This window comes from Muscardinus avellanarius (assembly GCF_963383645.1).
Source record: "Muscardinus avellanarius genome assembly, chromosome: 6".
Classification (NCBI taxonomy): domain Eukaryota; kingdom Metazoa; phylum Chordata; class Mammalia; order Rodentia; family Gliridae; genus Muscardinus; species Muscardinus avellanarius.
In genome coordinates this window covers 106,490,597-106,511,738 of record NC_137791.1, presented here as the reverse complement: position 1 = coordinate 106,511,738, position 21,142 = coordinate 106,490,597, and the positions used below count along the sequence as shown (strand labels likewise).

Genomic DNA, 21,142 nt, shown 5'->3' with positions numbered 1-21,142 from the left:
GAGACCAAAGAATTGCATGTTCCAGGCCAACCTCATCAAAAGAAAGACTCTCAGAAACCTAGAGAGAGCCTGTTTCAAAATAAAAAGTAAAAAGGGCTGGGGATGTAGCTCAGAGGTAATATGCCCCTGTGCCCCTTTATTCTCCTCTCTCTCTCTCTCTTCTCTCTCTCTCTCTCTCTCTCTCTCTCTCTCTCTCTCTCTCACACACACACACACACACACTTCCTTCTTCTTAAAGTTGGAATGGCAGAGAATAATGTACCAAATAATTTGGCAATTTATTTTTATTTTATTTGGAAACAGGGTCTCTTAAGCCAGCACGGCTGGTTTCGAACCAGCGCGATCCTCCTGTCTCCGCCTCCCAAGCGCGGGGATTACAAGCGTGCGCCACCATGCCTGGCCTGGCAATTTTTTTTAATGGTAGAAACAGTCTTTATTGGTGGTGGCAACAATAGACAGAATAAAAAATGATACAACTTTGCTCAAGAGGCAGCATCCACAGATTTGGCCACCATCCCAAAAATCAATTTGGCAAGTCTTGTAGCTAAAAATATAGGCAAGAAAACGACAACAACAAAAGGGTTAAAAGGGCTAGGGGTGTAGCTGAGAGGTAGAATGCCCCTGGGTTTCAACTCCAGTACAACAGAGAGAGAGAGAGAGAGAGAGAGAGAGAGAGAGAGAGAGTGTGTGTGTGTGTGTGTGTGTGTGTGAGGCCATTCTATGAACTATTCATGTCCTGACTCATATATTAAAAGTGAGTTTTTTCTACCGGGCATGATGGCACACACTTATAATCCCAGTACTTGGGAGGCTGAGACAGGAGGATCGCATAGTTCGAAGCCAGCCAAAGCTACTTAGTGAGGCTCTCAGCAACTTAGGGAGACCCTGTTTCCAATAGAATATAAAATAGGTTTGGGAATGTAGCCCAGAGGTAGAAGGCCCCTGGGTTCCATTCCCAGTACCGCACATACACAAAAGTTTTTTTTCACTTGTCCAGGGATTTTTATTTTATTTTTAATTTTTTTAGTGCTGGGGATCAAGTCCAGGACCTAGTTCATGCTAGGCAAGCACTCTACCACTTAGCTACACCTCCCACCTGTCCTCATGACTTTAATTTTTATTTACTTAAAACTGTAGTGTCAGCCAGGCATGATGGCGCACACTTGTAATCCCAGCATTTGGGAGGCTGAGACGGGAGGATTGCTCAGGTTCGAAGCCAGCCTCAACTACTTAGTGAGGCTCTTTGCAACTCAGTGAGACCCTGTTTCCAAATAAAGAATAAGCCGGGCATGATGGCACACCCTTGTAATCCCCGCGCTTGGGAAGTGGAGACAGGAGGATCACGCAGGTTCGAAGCCAGCCACGCTGGCTTAAGAGACCCTGTTTCCAAATAAAATATAAAATAGGTCTGGGAGTGTAGCCTTGAGGTAGAAGGGCTTCCAGGAACCCCAGTACCACCAAAACAAAACAATACAAAACAAAAAAAAAGAATAAAAAAATAAGGCTGGGGGTGTCGCTCGGAAGTAGGATGCCCCTGGGTTCCATCCCCGGTACTGCAAAAAACAAAACAAAACTGTAGTATCCTATTAAAGTGGTACTAAATCATGTATGTGTTCCCCTACCAATATTATTTATAATTTAAGTAAATTAATTAACATAACATTTAATTACATATTTCTTACATTATAATCCTAGTTCATCTCCATTAGGACCTAAAACATCTCTAACAAAATATAGAAAATATAGACAAGCTAAAATTAGTATTTTCATGGATGTTTCCAATCAGATTTGTGTAAGTGCTGAAACTGCTAGTGGAGAGAAACTGTCAGTTTCTATAACCCTCATACCTTTGTTAGTTATGAGTCATGTTAAAAAAAAAAACTATTTGCAGGCTAAAATTGGTATTCAAGAGAGCAATATTTACTTTTTCTAACCATTAAGTAGAAAAAGTTATACTTCAGTGAATGATTAACAAGAGTTTAAATAAATGTAATTACAGATGCTCATAGAATAATACTGTGATCCTATTTAAACAGCTTGACTTGATCTGCACGCTCTCATACATGGAAAATTGGACCCAACAGGAGGTCAAGAAATATCATAAGTTATGAAAACAGGGCTGGATTTGATGTAACTAAAATTGGGGGAACATTGCATTAGAGTAGAAAGTGAGATGTCTAATTGCAGACAAAGTCTTGCTTAGAAAAACTCCACATCAGAAAATAGTTTATAAAATTAGCCCATGTTAAAAGAAAAAGATTGTACTTAAAACTGCTGAACTTAGCAATTCTATTGCTGTAAAGTAACAGGGATGTTGAGAACAGGCCAGAACCTTCTAACCTGTTAACCATTAAAGACTGAATAGCAAACCAGGCTCAGTGGCCCACACTTGTAATCCCCGTACTTGGGAGGCTGAGACGGAGGACTACAGGTTTGAGACCAGCTTCAGTGATTTAGTGAGACCCTGTTTCAAGATAAAAAAATAAAATAGGGCTGGAGGTATAGCTTGAACATAGAATGCCCCTAGGTTCAATATCAACAACAACACACACACACACACACACACACACACACACACAGGAACTTTAGTTGGGCCTGGTGGTCTGTGAAACCATGATCTTTCAGTCTCAGCCTCCCAAATGGTGGATTTTTTTTTTTTTTTAAACAAAGTCTCTCCTCGGTTGATGAGAGTCTTACTATTTGCTGAGGCTGGTCTTGAGCCTGCCATCCTCCTGTCTCAGCCTCCCAAGTATTGAGATTACAGCCATACACCACCATGCTGGGATAAATTTGGGATTTTTTTTTTTTTTTCAGTACTGGGTATGGAACTCAGGGCATTCTACCTTTGAGCTACACCCCCCAGCTCTATTTTTTATTCTTTTTTTTTTTTTTTTTTTTTTTTGCGGGTCTGGGGATGGAACCCAGGGGCCCTCGACCTCTGAGCTATAGCCCCTGCCCTATTATTTATTCTTTATTTTGAAACAAGGTCTCACTGAGTTGCGGAGGGCCTCACTAAGTAGCTGAGGCTGTCTGTGAACCGCGATCCTCCGGTCTCAGCCTCCCGAATGCTGGGATTACAAGCGTGCGCCACCACGTCCGGTTTATTCTTTATTTTGAAAGAGGGTCTCACTGAGTTGCGAAGGACCTCACTAAGTAGCGGCTGAGACTGTCTGTGAACCACAATTCTCCTGTTTTAGCTCTCAAATGCTGGATTACAAACATGCACCACCACGCCCAGCTAAATTTGGGATTCCACCCCCCCCCCCCCGCGGGTCTGTGAATGAAACCCAGGAGGATTCAACCTCCGCACTACACCCCTTGCCCTATTTTTTTATTCTTTATTTTGAAACAGGATCTCACTAAATTATGAGGGCCTCACTAAGTAGCTGAGGCTGTTGGTGAACCAAGATCCTCAGGTCTCAGCCTCCCGAATACTAGGATTACAAGGATTCGTCACCACACCCTGCTAAATTTGGGGTATTTAAAACAACTTAAAAATAGGTAGTCCAACCTGGCATGGTGGCTCATGCCTGTAATTCCAGTATTTAGGAGCTAAGACAGGAGGATTGCAGGTTTAAGACCAGCCTTAGCAACCGATTGAGAGCCTGTTTCAAAATTTAAAAATAAAAGTAAAAAAGGGGTTGGGGGTGTAGCTTAGAGGTAGAATGCCCCTGGGTTCAATCCTCAGTGTCGCACACACAAAAAGGTAGGTAGTCCATTCCTGAAAATACTGAAAAGAAATAATTCAAATAAATTAAAAATTGCATGCCCAAAGTCGGTTATTACAAAATTATCTATGACAAGAAAAAAGAACAAAAATAAAAACAAGTTAATCTCTGTCAAAAGAGAAAGATGAACAAGTATTTTACTACATCAGTGAATTGTGCTTCTAAAATAATTATGAAGACTAAAAACAAGCCGGGGATGGTAGCACACGCTTGTAATCCCAGCATTCAGGAGGCTGAGACTGGAGGGTCACGGTTCACAGACCGCCTCAGCTACTTACGCCCTCTGCAACTTAGTGAGACCCTGTTTCAAAATAAAGAATAAAAAAATTAGGATAGGGGGTATAGCTCAGAGGTCAAATGCACCCTGGGTTCCATCCCCAGACCCGCACACACACACACACACACACACACACACACACACACACACAAAAGACTAAAAACAATATGGAAAATGTTTAAAGTGATTTTAGAATATATTTCAAAAGCCAGGCGTGGTGGCGCATGCTTGTAATCCCCACGCTTGGGAGGCAGAGACAGGTGGATCGTGCAGGTTCGAAGCCAGCCGCGCTGGCTTAAGAGACCCTGTTTCCAAATAAAATATAAAATAGGTCCGGGAGTGTAGCCCGGTGGTAGAAGGCTTCCATCCCCAGTACCACCAAAAAAAAAAAAAAAAAAAAAAAAAAAAATATATATATATATATATATATATATATATATATATATATTTAATAAAATTTCTTCCTTTTTCTCTCTCTCTCTTTCTTTCTTTCTTTTTTTATTTTTATTTTTATACTTTATTTTGAAATAGGGTCTCACTAAGTTGCAGAGGGCCTCACTGAGTAGCTGAGGCTGTTCGAGAACTATGATCCTTCTGCCTCAGTCTCCCAAATGCTGGGATTACAGGCGTGTGCCACCACTCCTGGGTAAAATAAATTTTTTTGTTTTTATTTATACTTTGTGTGTGCGTGTGTGTGTGTGTGTGTGTGTGTGTGTGTGTGTGTGTGTGTGTTTTATTGGTGACTGAGCCCAGGGCATTCTATCTCTAAGCTACAGCCTCAGTTTTATTTTTTATTCAGAAACATAGTCTTACTTATTCATTTATTTATTGTGGTACTGGTGATGGGACCCAGGGGCATTTTACCTCCGAGCTACATCTCCAGCCCTATTTTTTTATTCTTTATTTTGAAACAGGGTCTCACTGAGTTGCAAAGGGCCTCATTAAGTAGTAACTGAGACTGTCCGTGAACTGCAATTCTCCCATCTCAGCCTCCCAAATGCTGGGATTACAAGCATGCGCCACCACGCCTGGCTGTACTTTATTTATAATTAGGAACAGGGTCTCAGTAGGTTGATGAGAGTCTCACTACTTGCTGAGACTGTCCTCGAACCTGCAATCCTCCAGTCTCAGCCTCCCAAGTACTGGGATTACAAGCCTGCGCCACCAAGCCCAGCTTGGGGTTTTCTTAAATACCCCCTGTTTTTTTTATGTTAGGTTTGTCCAGCCCATCCTTTCTGTGTCCCACTAAGTCTTCCTGACCCCTAACCCCTTCTCCATCTCTGTTTCTAAAGTTGTGCCTAATATCTTATTTGTTTCCTATTGTCCACAGAACTTATCAGAGTCTGAACCTCCAGGGATATCAAAGGAAGCCGCCACCCTAGATGGGAGGGGGCTAGAGGAGCTATTACCCCTCCTCTATCCCCCACTGCCTCTCAGCCCCACTAGACCCCAGACCAGGCTCCAAAGGAGAAAGCAGCAGCTCACTCCCTCCTTAAGCCACCGAGTCTAAAGAGCAAAGGCTGCAGCTCCCTTAAATCAACCATTCCAAAGGTAGAGGCCTTGGACAAGGCAGAGGGCGACCTTGGAAAACTGTGGGATGGCTGTTGTGCAAAGCCACCAGGCCCCAAGCCTCCCGCGGGTGTTCAGTTGTCCCTACAGTCCTGCAGCCCAACCCAGAGGACACCAACGGCTCTCCTGGCTTCATCAGGTTTGTGTCAGACTCACTACCTAGAGCAAATTGCTCTTCCCCGTGAGCCGGCACAAACTGGACCAAGGTCTAAGCACCAGTGCTGCCCAGAGGACGGCCCCCCATTCTCTGCTGAGAATGAAGAGGCTGTCTCCAGTCCAGAGTAAAGATAACCTTAGATAGCACGATAGCCTCTGCAAATAGCAGCAAAGGTGAAACAGACACAGTGGAACATGAAGGTCGCCGTGGGTTTGACAATATAGGCACACCTCTCTCCAGAGAACTGGTGGAGGAGGCATCGCAAAGGCGCCTGTGGCCTCCTAAGCTGCACTGTCTCGTTCAGATGCTGATGTGACCAAGATTTTATCAAAACATAGGTCATCTTTTATATAATCACTGAAATATACAATAGATAATCTGTGTGTGTGTATGGTGTGGTGTGGTGTGGTGGTGTGTGTGTGTGTGTGTGTGTGTGTGTGTGTGTGTGTGTTACTGTGGATCAAACCCAGGAGCTTTCTACCTCTGAGCTACATCCCAACCCTATTTATTTATTTTCTGAGGTACTGAGGATGGAATCCAGAAGCATTTAGTCCCAAGTTACACCCCCAGTCCTATTTTTTATTCTTTATTTTGAAACAGGGTCTCAGTGACTTGCAAAAGGCCTTAGTAACTGAGGCTGTCTGCAAACCACGATCCTCCTGTCTCAGCCTCCCAAATGCTGGGATTATCCATTTTATTTTTTTTATTTGGAAACAAGGTCTCACTAAATTCGTGAGAGCCGAGCTAAATTGCTGAAGCTGGCCTTGAACCCTCCATCCTCCTGTCCCAGCATAAGTACTGGGATTACAGGCCTGCACTACCACACCCGGCTGAAAATCTATTTTGAAGAAATTTCTCTAGCCTGTTTTTCTCGGTAATCAGGCTCGGTAATTCCTGTAACCTGTGTTACTGCAGTGCTACTGACTCCATCGCAGCCTTCCGTGAGTGCAAAGCCCTGGTTTGCGGCTCAGACCTTGCACATGCGCAGTGCTCTGCTGGCCATGGGTGAGAGGCGGCAATATCCCTGAAGAGGTGCTGACGCTGTGTTGAGAGCACTTAAGCTACGCAGGGATTAAGTGAGCCATTAGGATAAAGCCAAGAATGCCCCCTTTGAACCCTACCAGTGCATGCTTGTTCTTGACTTGAACTGGGAAAAAGAAAAGCAGCTCTCAAGATTTTCTGTTGTGATTCTAGTTCCAGAAAAGTCCAAAGAGTAGCTGAGAACACGGAAGGCCCCTGTGATTCCTTCTAGAAGGTCGAAAGTTTTTCCTCAGGTTGGGGGAAAAAGAAGGGGCTATAGACAGCCTACATGTAACACAGTACTTGGGAGGCTGAAACAAGAGAATTGCAGGTTCAAGGCCAGCCTCGGCAAAACTTAGCTGAGGTCCTGTTTCAAAATAAAAAATAATATAGGGCTGGGATGTAGCTGAGAGGTAGAATGTTCCTGGGTTCAATCCCCATCACCACAGAGAGCGAGCTATAGCCTTAACATTTCTCTGAGAGAAAAACATTCTTTTTTTTTTTTTTTTTTTTGATGGAACCCAGGGGCATTGTCCCTCCGAGCTACACCCCCAGCCCTATTTTTTATTCTTTATTTTAAAACAAGTCTCACTGAGTTGCAAAGGGCCTAACTAAGTAGCTGAGGCTGTCTGCAAACTGATCCTCCTGTTTCAGCCTCCCAAATGCTGGGATTACAAGCGTGCACCACCTCGCCCAGCTCATTCTTCGTGTGTGTGTGTGTGTGTGTGTGTGTGTGTAACTCGGGATTGAACCCAGGGGCATTCTACCTCCAAACTAAATATATCCCCAGCCCTATTTATTTATTTATTTATTTATTCATTCATTCATTCATTCATTCATTTTATTTTGCAGTACTGGGCTCTGAACCCAGAAGCATTCTAACTTTGAGCTCCACTCTCAGTCCTATTTTATTCTTTTTTTTTTTTTTTTTTCGGGTTTGGGGATGGAACTCAGGGTCATTCGACCTCTGAGCTACACCCCTGCCCTATTTTTTATTCTTTATTTTGAAACGGTCTCACTGAGTTGCAGAGGGCCTCACTAAGTAGCTGAGGCTGTCCAGGAACCGTGATCCTCCAGTCTCAGCCTCCCGAATGCTGGGATTACAAGCGTGAGCCACCTCGCCCGGCTTATTCTTTATTTTGAAAGAGGGTCTCTCTAATTTACAGAATGCCTCACTAAATTGCTGAGGCTGTCCTCAAACCTGAAATTCTCTGTTTCAGCCTTCCAAGTGCTGGGATTACAAGCATTCACCACCACACCAGCTGAGGAAAGTGTTCTTGAAGATCCGCGGAGCCCAGCATGGTGGCGCAAACTTGTAATCCCAGCATTTGGGAGGCTGAGACAGGAGGATAGTGGTTTGCGGACAGCCTCAGCTACTACTTAGTGAAGTTTTTACAACTCAATGAGATTATTTCAAAATAAAAAATAAAATAGGTCTGGGAGTGTAGTAGAATGCCCCGGACTGAGTACCAGGACGGACACACACACGGACACACACAACCCTCAAGACATTTGCTCTTCCAGAGAATGATTTAAATTAGCTTTTCTTGCATAAGACAGGGTGGAAATAGTTTGGAATTCTCATCCCTTACTTCAATGCCTACTTTCCCCACTCTAACGGGATTTGCAAAATATTTTCAGGACCACAGGATGTATTAGGTTTGAATCCTTTGCTCATACTTGTTTTTACCTTGTTTTGTTTTACAAAAAAGCAGATTCTGATAGTTCATCCTTTTTTTTTTTTTTTTTTGTGGTACTGGGTGTGGAACCCAGAGGCTTTCTACTTCCGGGCTATACTCCCAGACCCTTTTTATATTTTATTTGCAAACAGGGTCTCACTAAATTGCTGAGAGCCTCACTAAGTAGCTGAGGCTGGCTTCGAACCTGCGCGATCCTCCTGTCTCAGCCTCCCAAGCGCGGGGATTACAAGTGTGTGCCACCACGCCTGGCATGATAGTTCATCCTTTTATAAAACATTTCCATTGAGCAAAAGAAAAGCTAAGGAACAAAACTGAAAATACTCCATAGGTTAAAAATAATAAGGGTAGCCAGGCATGGTGGTGAACACTTGTAATCCCAGTACTTGGGAGGCTGAGACAGGAGGATCGCAGGTTTGAGATCAGCCTCAGCAATTTAGTGAGGGTCTCAGAAACAAAGACTCTTTCAAAATTAAAAAACAAAAGCCGGGCGTGGTGGCGCACGCTTGTAATCCCCACGCTTGGGAGGCGGAGACAGGAGGTTCACACTGGTTTGAAGCCAGCTGCGTTGGCTTAAGAGACCCTGTTTCCAGGGGCTCTTAAATATAAAATGGGTCTGGGAGTGTAGCCCAGAGGTAGAAGGGTTTCCAGGAATCCCAGTACCCCCCAAAATAAAAATAAAAATAAAAAACAAAAGCTGATGAGCCGGGCGTGGTGGCGCACACTTGTAATCCCAGCGTTTGGGAGGCTGAGACAGGAGGATCACAGCCAGCCCTATTTATTTATTTCGAAGCCAGCCTCAGCTACTTAGTGAGGCCCTCAGAAACTCAGTGAGAACCTGTTTCCAAATAAAATATAAAATAGATCTGGGAGTGTAGCTCAGAGGTAGAAAAGCCCCTGGATTCCATTCCTGGTACCACAAAAATAAATAAATAAATAAATAAATAAATAAATAAATAAAGTAAAAAGGGCTGGAGGTTTAGGTCAGTGGTAGGGCAATTGGATAGCATGTGTAAGACCCTAGGTTCAATTCCCAGTACTCAAAAAAAAAAAAAGATAAATAATAAAAGTTTGTGCAATTGTTTTATATTTTATTTTACTTTTGTGTCATTGGATTGAACCCAGGAATATTCTACCTCCAAGGTACACCCCCGACCCTTTGTCCTCAATCCTGCAATACTCCTGCCTCAGCCTTCCAAGTACTAGGATTACAGGTGTGTGCCAGGTGCATTATTTTTTTTTTTTTAGAAACGTTCAGAGGAGAACTTTGGAGAAGTGGGGAGAGACAAGCAAGTCAAATTCTAAGAGCAGTGTCCCAATATGCCAATATACCAATATTGAACAATTTTAGTATTGAAAGGGCCTTAGTGAGGTCCTTTGCAACTCAGTGAGACCCTGTTTCAAAATAAAGAATAAAAAATAGGGCAGGGGGTGTAGCTCAGAGATCGGATGCTCCTGGGTTCCATCCCCAGACCCGCAAAAAAAAAAAAAAAAAAAAAAAAATATATATATATATATATATATATATATATATACATATACATATATATGTGTGTGTGTGTGTGTGTGTGTGTGTGTGTGTGTGTGTGTGTGTGTGTGTGGCTGGGGGTGTAGCTCCGAGGTAGAATGACCCTGGGTTCCATCCCAATACTGGAAAAAAAAAAAAAAAAAAAAGAAAAAGAAGGAAAGGAAGGAAGGAGGAAATGGCTACAACCCTTGAGAGCAAGGACAATAAAGGTCAACAATATTTTCTTCTTCTTAGGCTCACTCGAAAGTTTGGCATAACTACAACCAAAATTTCCGCCCACATCAGAAAGGCTGGTTATCAATCACTTTGGGATCCCACTGGATCGAGCCGAACAGATCGGAAAACACGATGGACATCCTCAAGTGCCAGCAATCCATCGGGTCTGTGCTGGGCTGGTTCGCCAGCCCCGTCCACGGGGACGGGGACTATCCCGAGGTCATGAAGAAGCAGCTGCTCTCCCTTCTGCCCCGGTTCTCGGAAGCAGAGACGCGGGAGGTGAGGGGCACCGCCGACTTCTTTGCCTTCTCCTTTGGACCCAACAATTTCAAGCCCCTGAACACCATGGCTAAAATGGGGCAAAATGTGTCACTCAATTTAAGACAAGTGCTGAACTGGATTAAACTGGAATATGGAAACCCCCGAATCTTGATAGCTGAGAATGGCTGGTTTACAGACAGCTATGTGGAGATTGAGGACACCACGGCCATCTACATGATGAAGAATTTTCTCAACCAGGTTCTGCAAGGTTGGTTGCACATCGGCTCCGTTTTTAAATAGTAATTGAATCCTTGTAGCATATTTAAAGTTACCATTGTGTGTGTGTGTGTGTGTGTGTGTGTGTGTGTGTGTGTGTGTGTTTTACTGGGGATGGTGGGGATGGAACCCAGGGGCATTCTACCTCCAAGCTACACCCCCAGCCCTATTTTTTATTCTTTATTTTGAAACAGGGTCTCACTGAGTTGCAAAGGGCCTCACGAAGTCGTAACTGAGGCTGGCTACAAACTGCAGTCCTCTTGTCTCAGCCTCCCAAATGCTGGGACTACAAGTGTGCACCACCATGCCCGGTTTTAAAGTCACTTTTGAAATGTAATGGTTGTTCTTGTTGAACTTTTTGTATTTTTCAGTGTTGACAGAACATTCATTTATTTAGGGGAGTTCTACCTCTGAGATACACCTCAAGCCCTTTTTTTTGTTTTGTTAAATTGCTGAGGCTGGCCTGAACCTGAGATTCTTCTGTCTCAGCCACCAAGTACTAGGATTTCAGGCATGCACCATCATGCTTCATTTATTGTCTCTCTCTGTCTCTCTGTCTCTCTGTCTCTCTGTCTCTCTCTGTCTCTCTCTTTCTTTCTTAAACAGGATCTCACTGAGATGGCTGAGAGTTTTGCTATGTTACAGATGCTGGCCTCAAACCAGCTATTCTCCTTTCTTGGCCTCCCAAACACTAGTATTTTAGGTGTGTGCTACCATGCCCAACTCGGTTTCATTCTTTATAAAGGACACAATGCTAATAAGAGATATGTATAAAGTTTCCTATCGATAATACTTTCTTCTAAGATGCCTCTTGGAATTCTGATCCTTTCTTGCTATTATGTGACTGAATGATGTAAAGTCCAAAAACAAGCCTAAGTAATTTTTAAAATTTCTTTAAATTTTATTCATTCATTCATTCATTCATTCATTCATTTTGTGGTGCTGGGGATGAAATCCAGGGGCCTTTTACCTCTGGGCTACACTCCCAGACCTATTTTATATTTTATTTGGAAACAGGGTCTCACTAAGTTGCTGAGAGCCTCACTAAGTAGATGAGGCTGGCTTAGAATGTGCGTGATCCTCCTGTCTCAGCCTCCCAAGTGCACCACCATTCCAGACTTCTCATATTTTTTATTTTTTGTAGTATTGGGGGGTTGAAACCAGAGCATTCTACCTCTGAGTTATTCCTCCAGGCTAACCTTTTTTTTTTTTTTTTTTTTTTTTGCAGACTGGGGATTGGGCATTGTACCACCTCCAGGCTATACCCTCAGCCCTATTTTTTATTCTTTATTTTGAAACAGGGTCTCACTAAGTTGCAGAGGGCCTCACTAAGTAGCTGAGGTTGGCTGAGAACCTGCGATCCTCCTGTCTCAGCCTTCCAAGTACTGGTAGTACAGGCATGTACCACCATGCCTGGCCTCTGTGGGTCTTTTTAAGTTCTGTAGCTCTCTTTAGAAGTCCAGAAGAAAATCCCAGGTTCTGCAGGAGAGAGCCTTCAGGGAGGGTCCTCAGGGAGAGCAAGCTCCTGCCGCAAATCTGCTACCACAGACTTATAAGAAGAAACAGCAGGAGACAGAGCCACGCCTGGCCCTGGGCCACAAGCAAGCGAAGACTCAGAGCAGAGGACACTGGGTCAAGGCTAATGCACGGGGACTGGAAGGGCGTCCATGCCAGCCCTCCTTAGAACCCAACAGAACCAGGGGCAGTTGAAACATATTTATCTTCTTGGAATCTCTCGCCACAGATTTTCTGCCTTTTAGTAAAAGAATGTCAATGATAAATCCCAAAAATGCAGAAACGAAGCATTTCTATAAGAGAAATGAGAGCTTTTAAGAAAAACCATTCAGGGCTAATTTGGATATCTGTTTTTATTGCTACTATTGCTGTTCATGTTTCAATTTTACCCAGTTCTTTACCAGTTATGGGATCAGAGTTTTAAGGCTAGAAGGGCAAAGTGCCAGAATTTGGGAGGCTGAGGTAGGCCAGCCTCACTAACTTAGCAAGATCCTCAACAAGTTCACAGGACCCTGTTTCCAAATAAAAGATAAAAAGGGCTGCCGGGCGTGGTGGCGCACGCTTGTAATCCCTGAACTTGGGAGGCAGAGACAGGAGGATCATGCAGGTTCGAAGCCAGCCATGCTGGCTTAAGAGACCCTGTTTCCACATAAAATATAAAAAATAGGTCTGGTAGTGTAGCCCGGAGGTAGAAGGGTTCCAGTACCATTAAAAAAAAAAAAAAAAAAAAAAAAAAAAGATTAAAAGGGCTGAGGATGTAGCTCAGAAGTAGAATGCCCTTTCAATCCCCAGTATGAAATAACAATGATAACAACAACAATAGTAATATATAAATAAAATAGGGCTGGAGGTGTAGCTCGGATGTGGAATGTCCCTGGATTCAATCCCCTGTAATACACATGTGCACGCGCACACACACACACACACACACACACACACATACACGCATGCACTAGAAAGGCTCTTAGAGATCATCTTTTCCCATCTTTTCTGCTTACAAAGAAGAAAACCGAGGCCGACACACTTGCCCAATAGTGCCCTCCAGGAAAGAACAGCGCCAGGCCCAGCCGCCCTGCCCTCCTGCCCAGCCAGCTCTCAACCTCTTAAAACCCTTTGCATCTTTCGTCCCCTCACTTCACTCCCACTTGCCCTTATTTACTTCTAGAAGCTGAGTTTTTTAGTCCCTGAAGGACAGTTTCATATAATGGATAGTTTGTTCCCAAATGGGAACCAACCCAAACATGAAATGAGAAATTCTTGGTAACTTGCAGACATCTGTACGGGTCCCAGAGGATTCTAGAAATGACCATGCCCCCTGACACAGATCTGCACACAAAATATTAGGACTAGTTCTAATTCGACCCTTTAACTGTGCCAATTAGCTTTGGGGGTGGTGTGCATGGGGGAAGCATTCTAGATAAATATAATTCCCATGAGCCAGGGGATGGTGGTGCACACTTGTTGTCCCAGTACTTGGAAGGCTGAGACATGAAGATCACAGGTTCAAGACCAGCCTAAGCAAGTAGTAAAACCCTGTTTCAAAGCAAAAAATAAAAAGAGCTGGGGGGTATAGCTCAGAGGTAGAATTCTCCTGGGTTCAATCCTCAGTACCCACACCCCAAAATTGCCATGCATCTTTCAATTTGATAGACTTGTAAATTCGGAAAAAAAAATGGTTTCACAGAATGCTCTCTGGGGGCACGTTGTCAGTGAAACTGTCGACACAAACTAGAGTGTCTGGCCTTCCGTACATCTCTGCTTTCTTTTCTCTGTGCAGCGATCAGGTTTGATGAAATACGAGTGTTCGGTTACACCGCCTGGTCTCTCCTGGACGGCTTTGAATGGCAGGATGCTTACACCATCCGCAGAGGATTATTTTATGTGAACTTTAATAGTAAACAGAAAGAAAGAGAACCCAAGTCCTCAGCACATTACTATAAACAGATCATACAAGAAAATGGTTTTACTTTAAAAGAGTCCACGCCAGATATGCAGGGTCAGTTTCCCTGTGACTTCTCCTGGGGTGTCACTGAGTCTGTTCTTAAGGTAAGTGGCTACTTCCAAGTGAACCATGAATGGGGGAGGCCGGGCTCGATGCTCTATCTCATTTACTCAATGACAGTGAAGAGCTAGATGTTGGGTAATGTCAACTACTGTAGTCATGAGCAGGTGCTGGACGGAAGCTGGGAAAGAGGAGGAGAGGAAGAGGGAGAGGGAGAGGAACATTACTTAGACAATTTCTGGCCCAGAAGCCACTCAGTGATGGCGATGAAGTGACCAAGAGGCTGTCTTCAGAGCTGGATGTGGTGGCACACACTTGTAATCCCAGCATCTGGGAGGCTGAGGCAGGAAGATAGCGATTCGCGGCCAGCCTCAGCTACTTAGCAAGGCCCTTTGCAACTCAGTGAGACCCTGTATCAAAATAAAGAATAAAAAATAGGGCTGGAGGTGTAGCTCAGAGGTAGAATGCCCCTAGGTGCCATACCCAGCACTGAAAAAAAAAAAAAAGGCTGTCTTTAGGGATGGCACATTCCAGATTGATCTGACAACCGTTTCTGTGTGAGACATTTGTTCAGAGAGAGGGTCAAAATGAGAAGATTTTTCTTATAGATTTTTACTTGGCCAAAGCTAATTATTAGCAGCCCTTTATTTTTACTTTATTCTTATTCTTATTTTTTAAATTTATTTTATTGGTGCACTGTATTCATACATCATAGTGGGATACAAACTTTTGTAGACATACATACACACATCGCCCAGTCAGCCCCCACCCGATCCCCACCCCATTCCCTCCCCATCCCTCCTTCCCATGCTTGGCTTAGTGGTTGACATCTAGTATTATAGCAATTTATCCAAAATTAAAAATGATAATCTTACATAACAGTTTCATTTGTCTGATACCAAGCTTTTGATGACTTAAAGATAACATTTCAATATTTCTTTTTGCTTTCTTTCTTACCAGAGAATATTTTTTTCTTTTTTTTTAGGTGAAACTATCATATATTTATATATTTATTTTTCAGAAAAAAATCTATCCTAATATGGAATATGGATTCTAGATACCCAAAACGATCTTGAAAAAGAACAAAGCTAGAAGATATATATTTTCTGATTTCAAACCATATAAAGCTACAATAATTGAAACAGTGTAGTACTGTTCTAAAGGCAGATATATAAACCATTGGAGTTAAATACAAGCCTAGAGCTAAATTCTTCCCTATATTATCAAGTTATTTTTGACAAGGTTTCCACGAACATTGGTGGTGGAAATAATAATCTTTTAACTAAATATTGTTGAAAAATAATAATTACATGGAAAAGAATAAAATTGGACCCTTACCTAATCCCATATACAAGTATTAACTCAAAATAGATAAAAGACCTAAATATAAATCTTAAGACTATAAACTTTTAGAAGAAAATCTGGGTCATAAAACCTCACAACATTGAAATTGGCAGTGATTTCTTGGATATGATTTCAATGGCACAGGCAACAGAAGAGTATACAAACTCCCTAAAAAATAAAAAAATATTGTATATCCAAAGACAATGTGAACAGAGTTAACAGTTACTAATAGAATTGGATAAAATATTTCCAAATGCTATATCTGAAGGTATATTAATATTCCAACTAGAAATCCTAAAAATTAACAACAATAAAGGCAAACAATACAATTTAGAGATAGGTAAAAGACTAACATAAATAATGAATCTCCACAGATAACCAATCTTAGTTGTTTGTTGGATGGAAAATCTTGTTTCTCTGGTTCTGGTGTGTGTTACCTATTTCTTCTTTGTAGTTAATCTCTTTGAGTATTTTCTCTAGCGCTGGTTTTGAAGACATAAATTCCTTCAGATTCTGTTTGTCATGGAAGCTTCTTATTTTTCCATCTAATTTGATATAAAGTTTTGCTGGGTAGAAAATTTTTGGCTGGAAGTTGTTTTCTTTCAGAGTTTGGAATATGTTACTCCAAGCCCTTCTGGTTCTCATGACTTGGTTTGGGAAGTCTGGAGTGATTCTAATTGGTTTGCCTCTGAATGTCACTTGGCCCTTTGTTTTTGTTGCCTTTAAGATTCTCTGCTTGGCTTCCACATTGGTCATTTTGACAATTATGTGGCGTGGGGATCCTCTTCTCCGATCCTGTCTAAAGGGAGTTCTATAAGTTTCCTGGACCTGTGTATCAACCTCTTGCTCTATGTTTGGAAAATTTTCTGCTAGTACTTCCTTGAAGAGATTGTTGATCCCTTTGGTATCACTTTCTTTTCCCTCCTCTATTCCAATTATTCTTAGGTTGGCTCTCTTAAAATGGGCCCATATTTCTTCAATGTCAGATTCCTGCTGTTGGATATTTTTTTCTAGATTAGAAACTATGCGTTCATTTTTGGAATGATCATCTTCTAAGAGCGAGATTCTGTTCTCCATGTGGTCTAATCGGTTGTTTGTGCTTTGAATTGAGGCCTTTACTTCATTAATTGCATCCTTTATCTCTTTTTGGCTCTCTCTGAGTTCTTCTCGAAGCACCTCTATTATTTCTACAGTTATTTTCCTGATTTGATCTTCTAGAAATCTCTGATTTTCTGTTTTATCGGGTTCTGATGTTGTGGGGTTGTGGGCATTCATTGCTCCAGTGTTATTCCTCTTTCCCATGATTTCGGAAGTTTGTGCCTTCTCTGGGTTCTTCCCTTGGGTCACTATGACTTCATTTAAGGTGCTCTGGATCTCGAGTCTGTAGTATCTCAGACCCCACTACTCCTTTACTGGGTTGTATCACAGAGTCTCCGACCCAGGGAGTTGATAGAGGCTGCTTTAAACTATGGGGGGTGCCAGGTTGCACGTTCTCCTATGGTGTGATATCTCTGCCACCGCCACTCCCCCACTGGGTCAAGTCCCAGAAAGTACAGTACTGGGATTTCTCCTCTGTGGCCCGCAATTTGACTCACTGTTCTTGAGTTCGCAGATGTAGCTGTATTGGACTCGTTGAATTCGCTGCTGCTGCTGCCGGTGGCAATATGGCGCTGCTGCCACGCCCTCGGCCGTGAGGCTGGCTTATTTCTTCTTGGTTTTGAATTCCACTCTGAGTTCTTGCAGCATGTGCTGAGCTCAGCCACTGGGAGCTTTAGATGTTCCCTGCGCTGAAAAATCCCACCTGGCTGTTCCGCAGCGGCTCACCTCGGCTTGCTGTAGCCATCCGGTGAATTTGCCGTTGCCGCCGGCAGTATGGCGCTGCTGCTGCGTCCTCGGGCGTGAGGCCGGTGTATCTCCTCTGTGGCTCTGAGCTCTGTTCTCAGACCGCTTTCTCTCTGGAGCCTGGTGATTTTTTTGTTTCTCTGGTGATGGTGTTTTCTGGCTATGAAAGGCGCTGATTTTGTGGTAATAGAGATTGGTTGTTAGCGGGGCTCTTAAGCCCCACTTTTCTCGGTCACCATCTTCCCGGAAGTCGCTCTCTTATTCTTATTTTTGAAGTACTGGGGATGGAACCCAGGGGCATTCTACCACCAAGCTGTACCCTCAACCCTATTTTATTTTTTATTTGGAAACAGGGTCTTACTGAGTTGCAAACGGCCTCAATAAGTAGCTGAGGCTGTGAACTGCGATCCTCCTGTCTCAGCCTCCTGAATGCTGGGATTACAAACACGTGCCACCACGCTCAGTTTATTTTTTGTGGAACTGGGGTTGAACCCAGGGGCATTCTACCTCTAAGCCACACCCCCAGCCCTATTTTTTATTCTTTATTTTGAAACAGAGTCTCACTAAGTTGCAGAGGGCCTCACTAAGTAGCACAGGCTGGCCCTGAACCTGTGTTCTGTCTAGCAACCCTTTATTTAAGTGATTAGTAGCTTTGGGTAGTCTGTCTTCTGAAGTCTCTATCTCCCAGCGGAGCCTCCCCACACACATCTTGCTCCTCCCCTCTCTCCAATGTTTGCTTAAATGTCACCTCAGTCAGGCTTTCCCCCACTCCAAAAACCATAACCCCATCCCTATCACCGTCTCCCTTCCTGGTTTTATTTTTCTATACAGCACATGTCCCTATTGTAACTTAATATGAACCTTATATATTTTGTGGAACTGGGGATTGAAACCTGAGGCATTCTACCTCTGAGCTACACCTCCAGCCCTATTTTATCGGGTCTCACAAAGTTGCTAAGAGTTTTTCTGGATTGCTGAGGCTGGCCTTGAACCTGCGATCTGCCTGTCTCGGTGTGGAATTGGGATGGAACCCAGGAGACTTCTACCTCTGGGTTACACCCCCAGACCTATATTATTTTTTTTTATCTGGAAACAGGGTCTCACTAAGTTGCTGAGGACCTCAGTAAATCGCCCTGGCTGGCTTTGAAACTGCGATCCTCCTGTCTCAGCCTCCCAGGTACTGGGATTACAAGCATGTGCTACCATGCCTGACACAATAACTTGTTTTTTTTTTTCAGTACTGGGTTTATCTTTCTCAAAATTCCAGACCCAGCAAGGAAAGTTCTCAGGAGATATAAAAATTTCTTCCCCTGCCTGTGTAGGAGATGCAAACTGCAGGCTCCTCCTTTAGTTGAAGACCCACCAATTCTCCGTGATTAATGGGCCCCCGGAATGTTACCCCACTCCTAGCTGTAAGAGCAAGAACTGATTGCATAGGGCAGGGGAATTCTGCAATCCATTAGGTCTAGGTCAAATTTGTGGGCTGACAATTTTGAAGAGTACAGAGTGGTTGATTCTGGAATGGCTGATGTTTTAGATTTCTCTATTTCTTTATTAGATTCAGTTAGCCATTTCTGGAAAGAATGCTATTTGTATGATTCTGTACATTTTTCCCTGCTTCACACCAGAAGGCACAGGATGTTGATTTGTTTCACTACCACAAATGAATGTGGTTGAAGTAGTGTCATTAGACAGGCCTGGTGGTGTACACCTCTAATCCCAGTACTTGGGAGGCTGAGACAGGAGGATCACAGGTTTGAGGCCAACCATTTGTCAAGGCCCTCCACAATTTAAGGCTCTTTTTCAAAATAAAAAAGTCAGGCTGGGGGTATAGCTCAGAGGTAGAATCTCCCTGAATTCAATCCCCAGTATCATTAGAAAAATAGAAAATAGAGCTGGGCATGGTAGAGCATGCTTGTAATCCCAGTATTTGGGAGGCTGAGACAGGAGGATCACAGTTCACAGGGAGCCTCAGCTACTTAATGAGACCCTCAGCAACTTAGTGAAAACTTGTTTGAAAATAAAGAATAAAAAATGAGGCTGGGGGTGTAGCTTGGAGGCAGAATGCCCCTGGATTCCATCCTCAGGACTGAAAAAAGAAAGAAAATAATATTAACTAGATTATTTATTTATGGTACTAGGATTGAACCCAGGACCTTTCTACCTCTGAGCTATACCCCCAGAGCTATTCTACTTTTTGTTTTGAAACAGGATATTACTACATAGCTGAGAGTTTCTTACTAAATTCTTGAGGCTGGCCTTGAATCAGAGATCTCACGTCTCAGCCTCCCAAGTCCTGGGATTACAGGCATGTGCCACTAATATCCACCTTACTAATATCTTTTCAATACTATGGTGTTCTGAGCTTTTCAAAACACTAAAACTAGGCCAGGCGTCATGGCACATGCTTGCAATCCAAGCATTTGGGAGGCTGAGACAAGAGGATCGCGGTTTGCGGACAGCCTCAGCTACTAAGTGAGGCCCTCCGCAACTCAGTGAGACCCTGTTTCAAAATAAAGAATAAAAAATTGGGCAGGGGGTATAGCTCAGAGGTTGAATGTCTCTGGGTTCCATCCCCAGACCCGCAAAAAATAAAGAATAAAATACAGGGCTGGGGATAGCTGGGCGTGGTGGCACACACTTGTAATCCCCGTGCTTGGGAGGCTGAGACATGAGATCTCTGATTCAAGGCCAGCCTCAACAATTTAGTAAGAAACTCTCAGCAATGTAGTAAGACCCTGTTTCAAAACAAACAAAAAAAATAGAATAGGGCTGGGGGTATAGCTCAGAGGTAGAAAAGTTCTGGGTTAAATCCTAGTACCATAAATAAACTAGCTAATATTATTTTCTTTCAGTCCTGAGGATGGAACCCAGGGGCATTCTACCTCCAACCTACACCCCCAGCCTCAGCTACTTAGTGAGGCTCTCAGCAACTTAGTGAGACCCTGTTTCCAAATAAAATATAAAATAGGTCTGGGAGTATAGCCTGGAGGTAGAAAGCCCCTGGGTACCACCACCACCAAAAAAAAAAAAAAAAAAAAAGACTGGGGATGTAGCTCAGAGCATCCCCAGTATGCAAATAAAATAAAATAAAAACCACTCAAACTGACTGGATATAGTGGCACATGCTTGTAAGCCCAGTACTTGGGAGGCTGAGACAGGAGGATTGTAGGTTTTCATCAACCTGGTGAGACCCTGAACACACACACACACACACACACACACACACACTGAAACTGGCTATGGAGGCTAGAAGGATTTCACTCAAAAAATTAGATTTAACTCCATGCCCACATGGTCAATGTTCCCTCAGTTTAATGTTAACTGGTTGGCAGATGGCAAGTGGGCAGTATTATGGTTTTGTAATTAGACTATAAAAGATGACACACGAGAAAACAATTAGAGGGAAAATATTTACCAAAGGTTAATTATCATTTTCCCAGGTGCGTGTGTGTGTGTGTGTGTGTGTGTGTGTGTGTGTGTGTTTTACTGAATCCAGGGGCACTCTACCTCCAAGCTACACATCCAGCCCTATTTTTTATTCCTTATTTTGAAACAGGATCTCACTAAGTCAAAGAGGGTCTCACTAAATAGCTGAGGCTGGCTGTAAACCTGAGATTCTCCTGTCTCAGCCTCCCAAGCACTGGGATTACAAGCGTGCGCCACCATGCCCGGCTCTGCCTTCTTATTCTTAAATTTAATCTTAAATG

The 21,142-nt window shown here is 43.1% G+C and overlaps 1 protein-coding gene across 1 annotated transcript in view; it reads left to right on the top strand.

Annotated features, from left to right (window-relative positions):
* KLB (klotho beta) overlaps positions 1-21,142 on the top strand; it is a gene marked incomplete at its 3' end in the record, with an annotated part of 41,252 nt that overhangs the window by 15,221 nt on the left and 4,889 nt on the right. The window contains exons 2-3 of the mRNA XM_080697590.1: positions 10,211-10,721; positions 14,022-14,290. Coding sequence (XP_080553716.1) covers positions 10,211-10,721; positions 14,022-14,290 — 780 coding nt within the window. The remainder of the gene's footprint in view (positions 1-10,210; positions 10,722-14,021; positions 14,291-21,142) is intronic.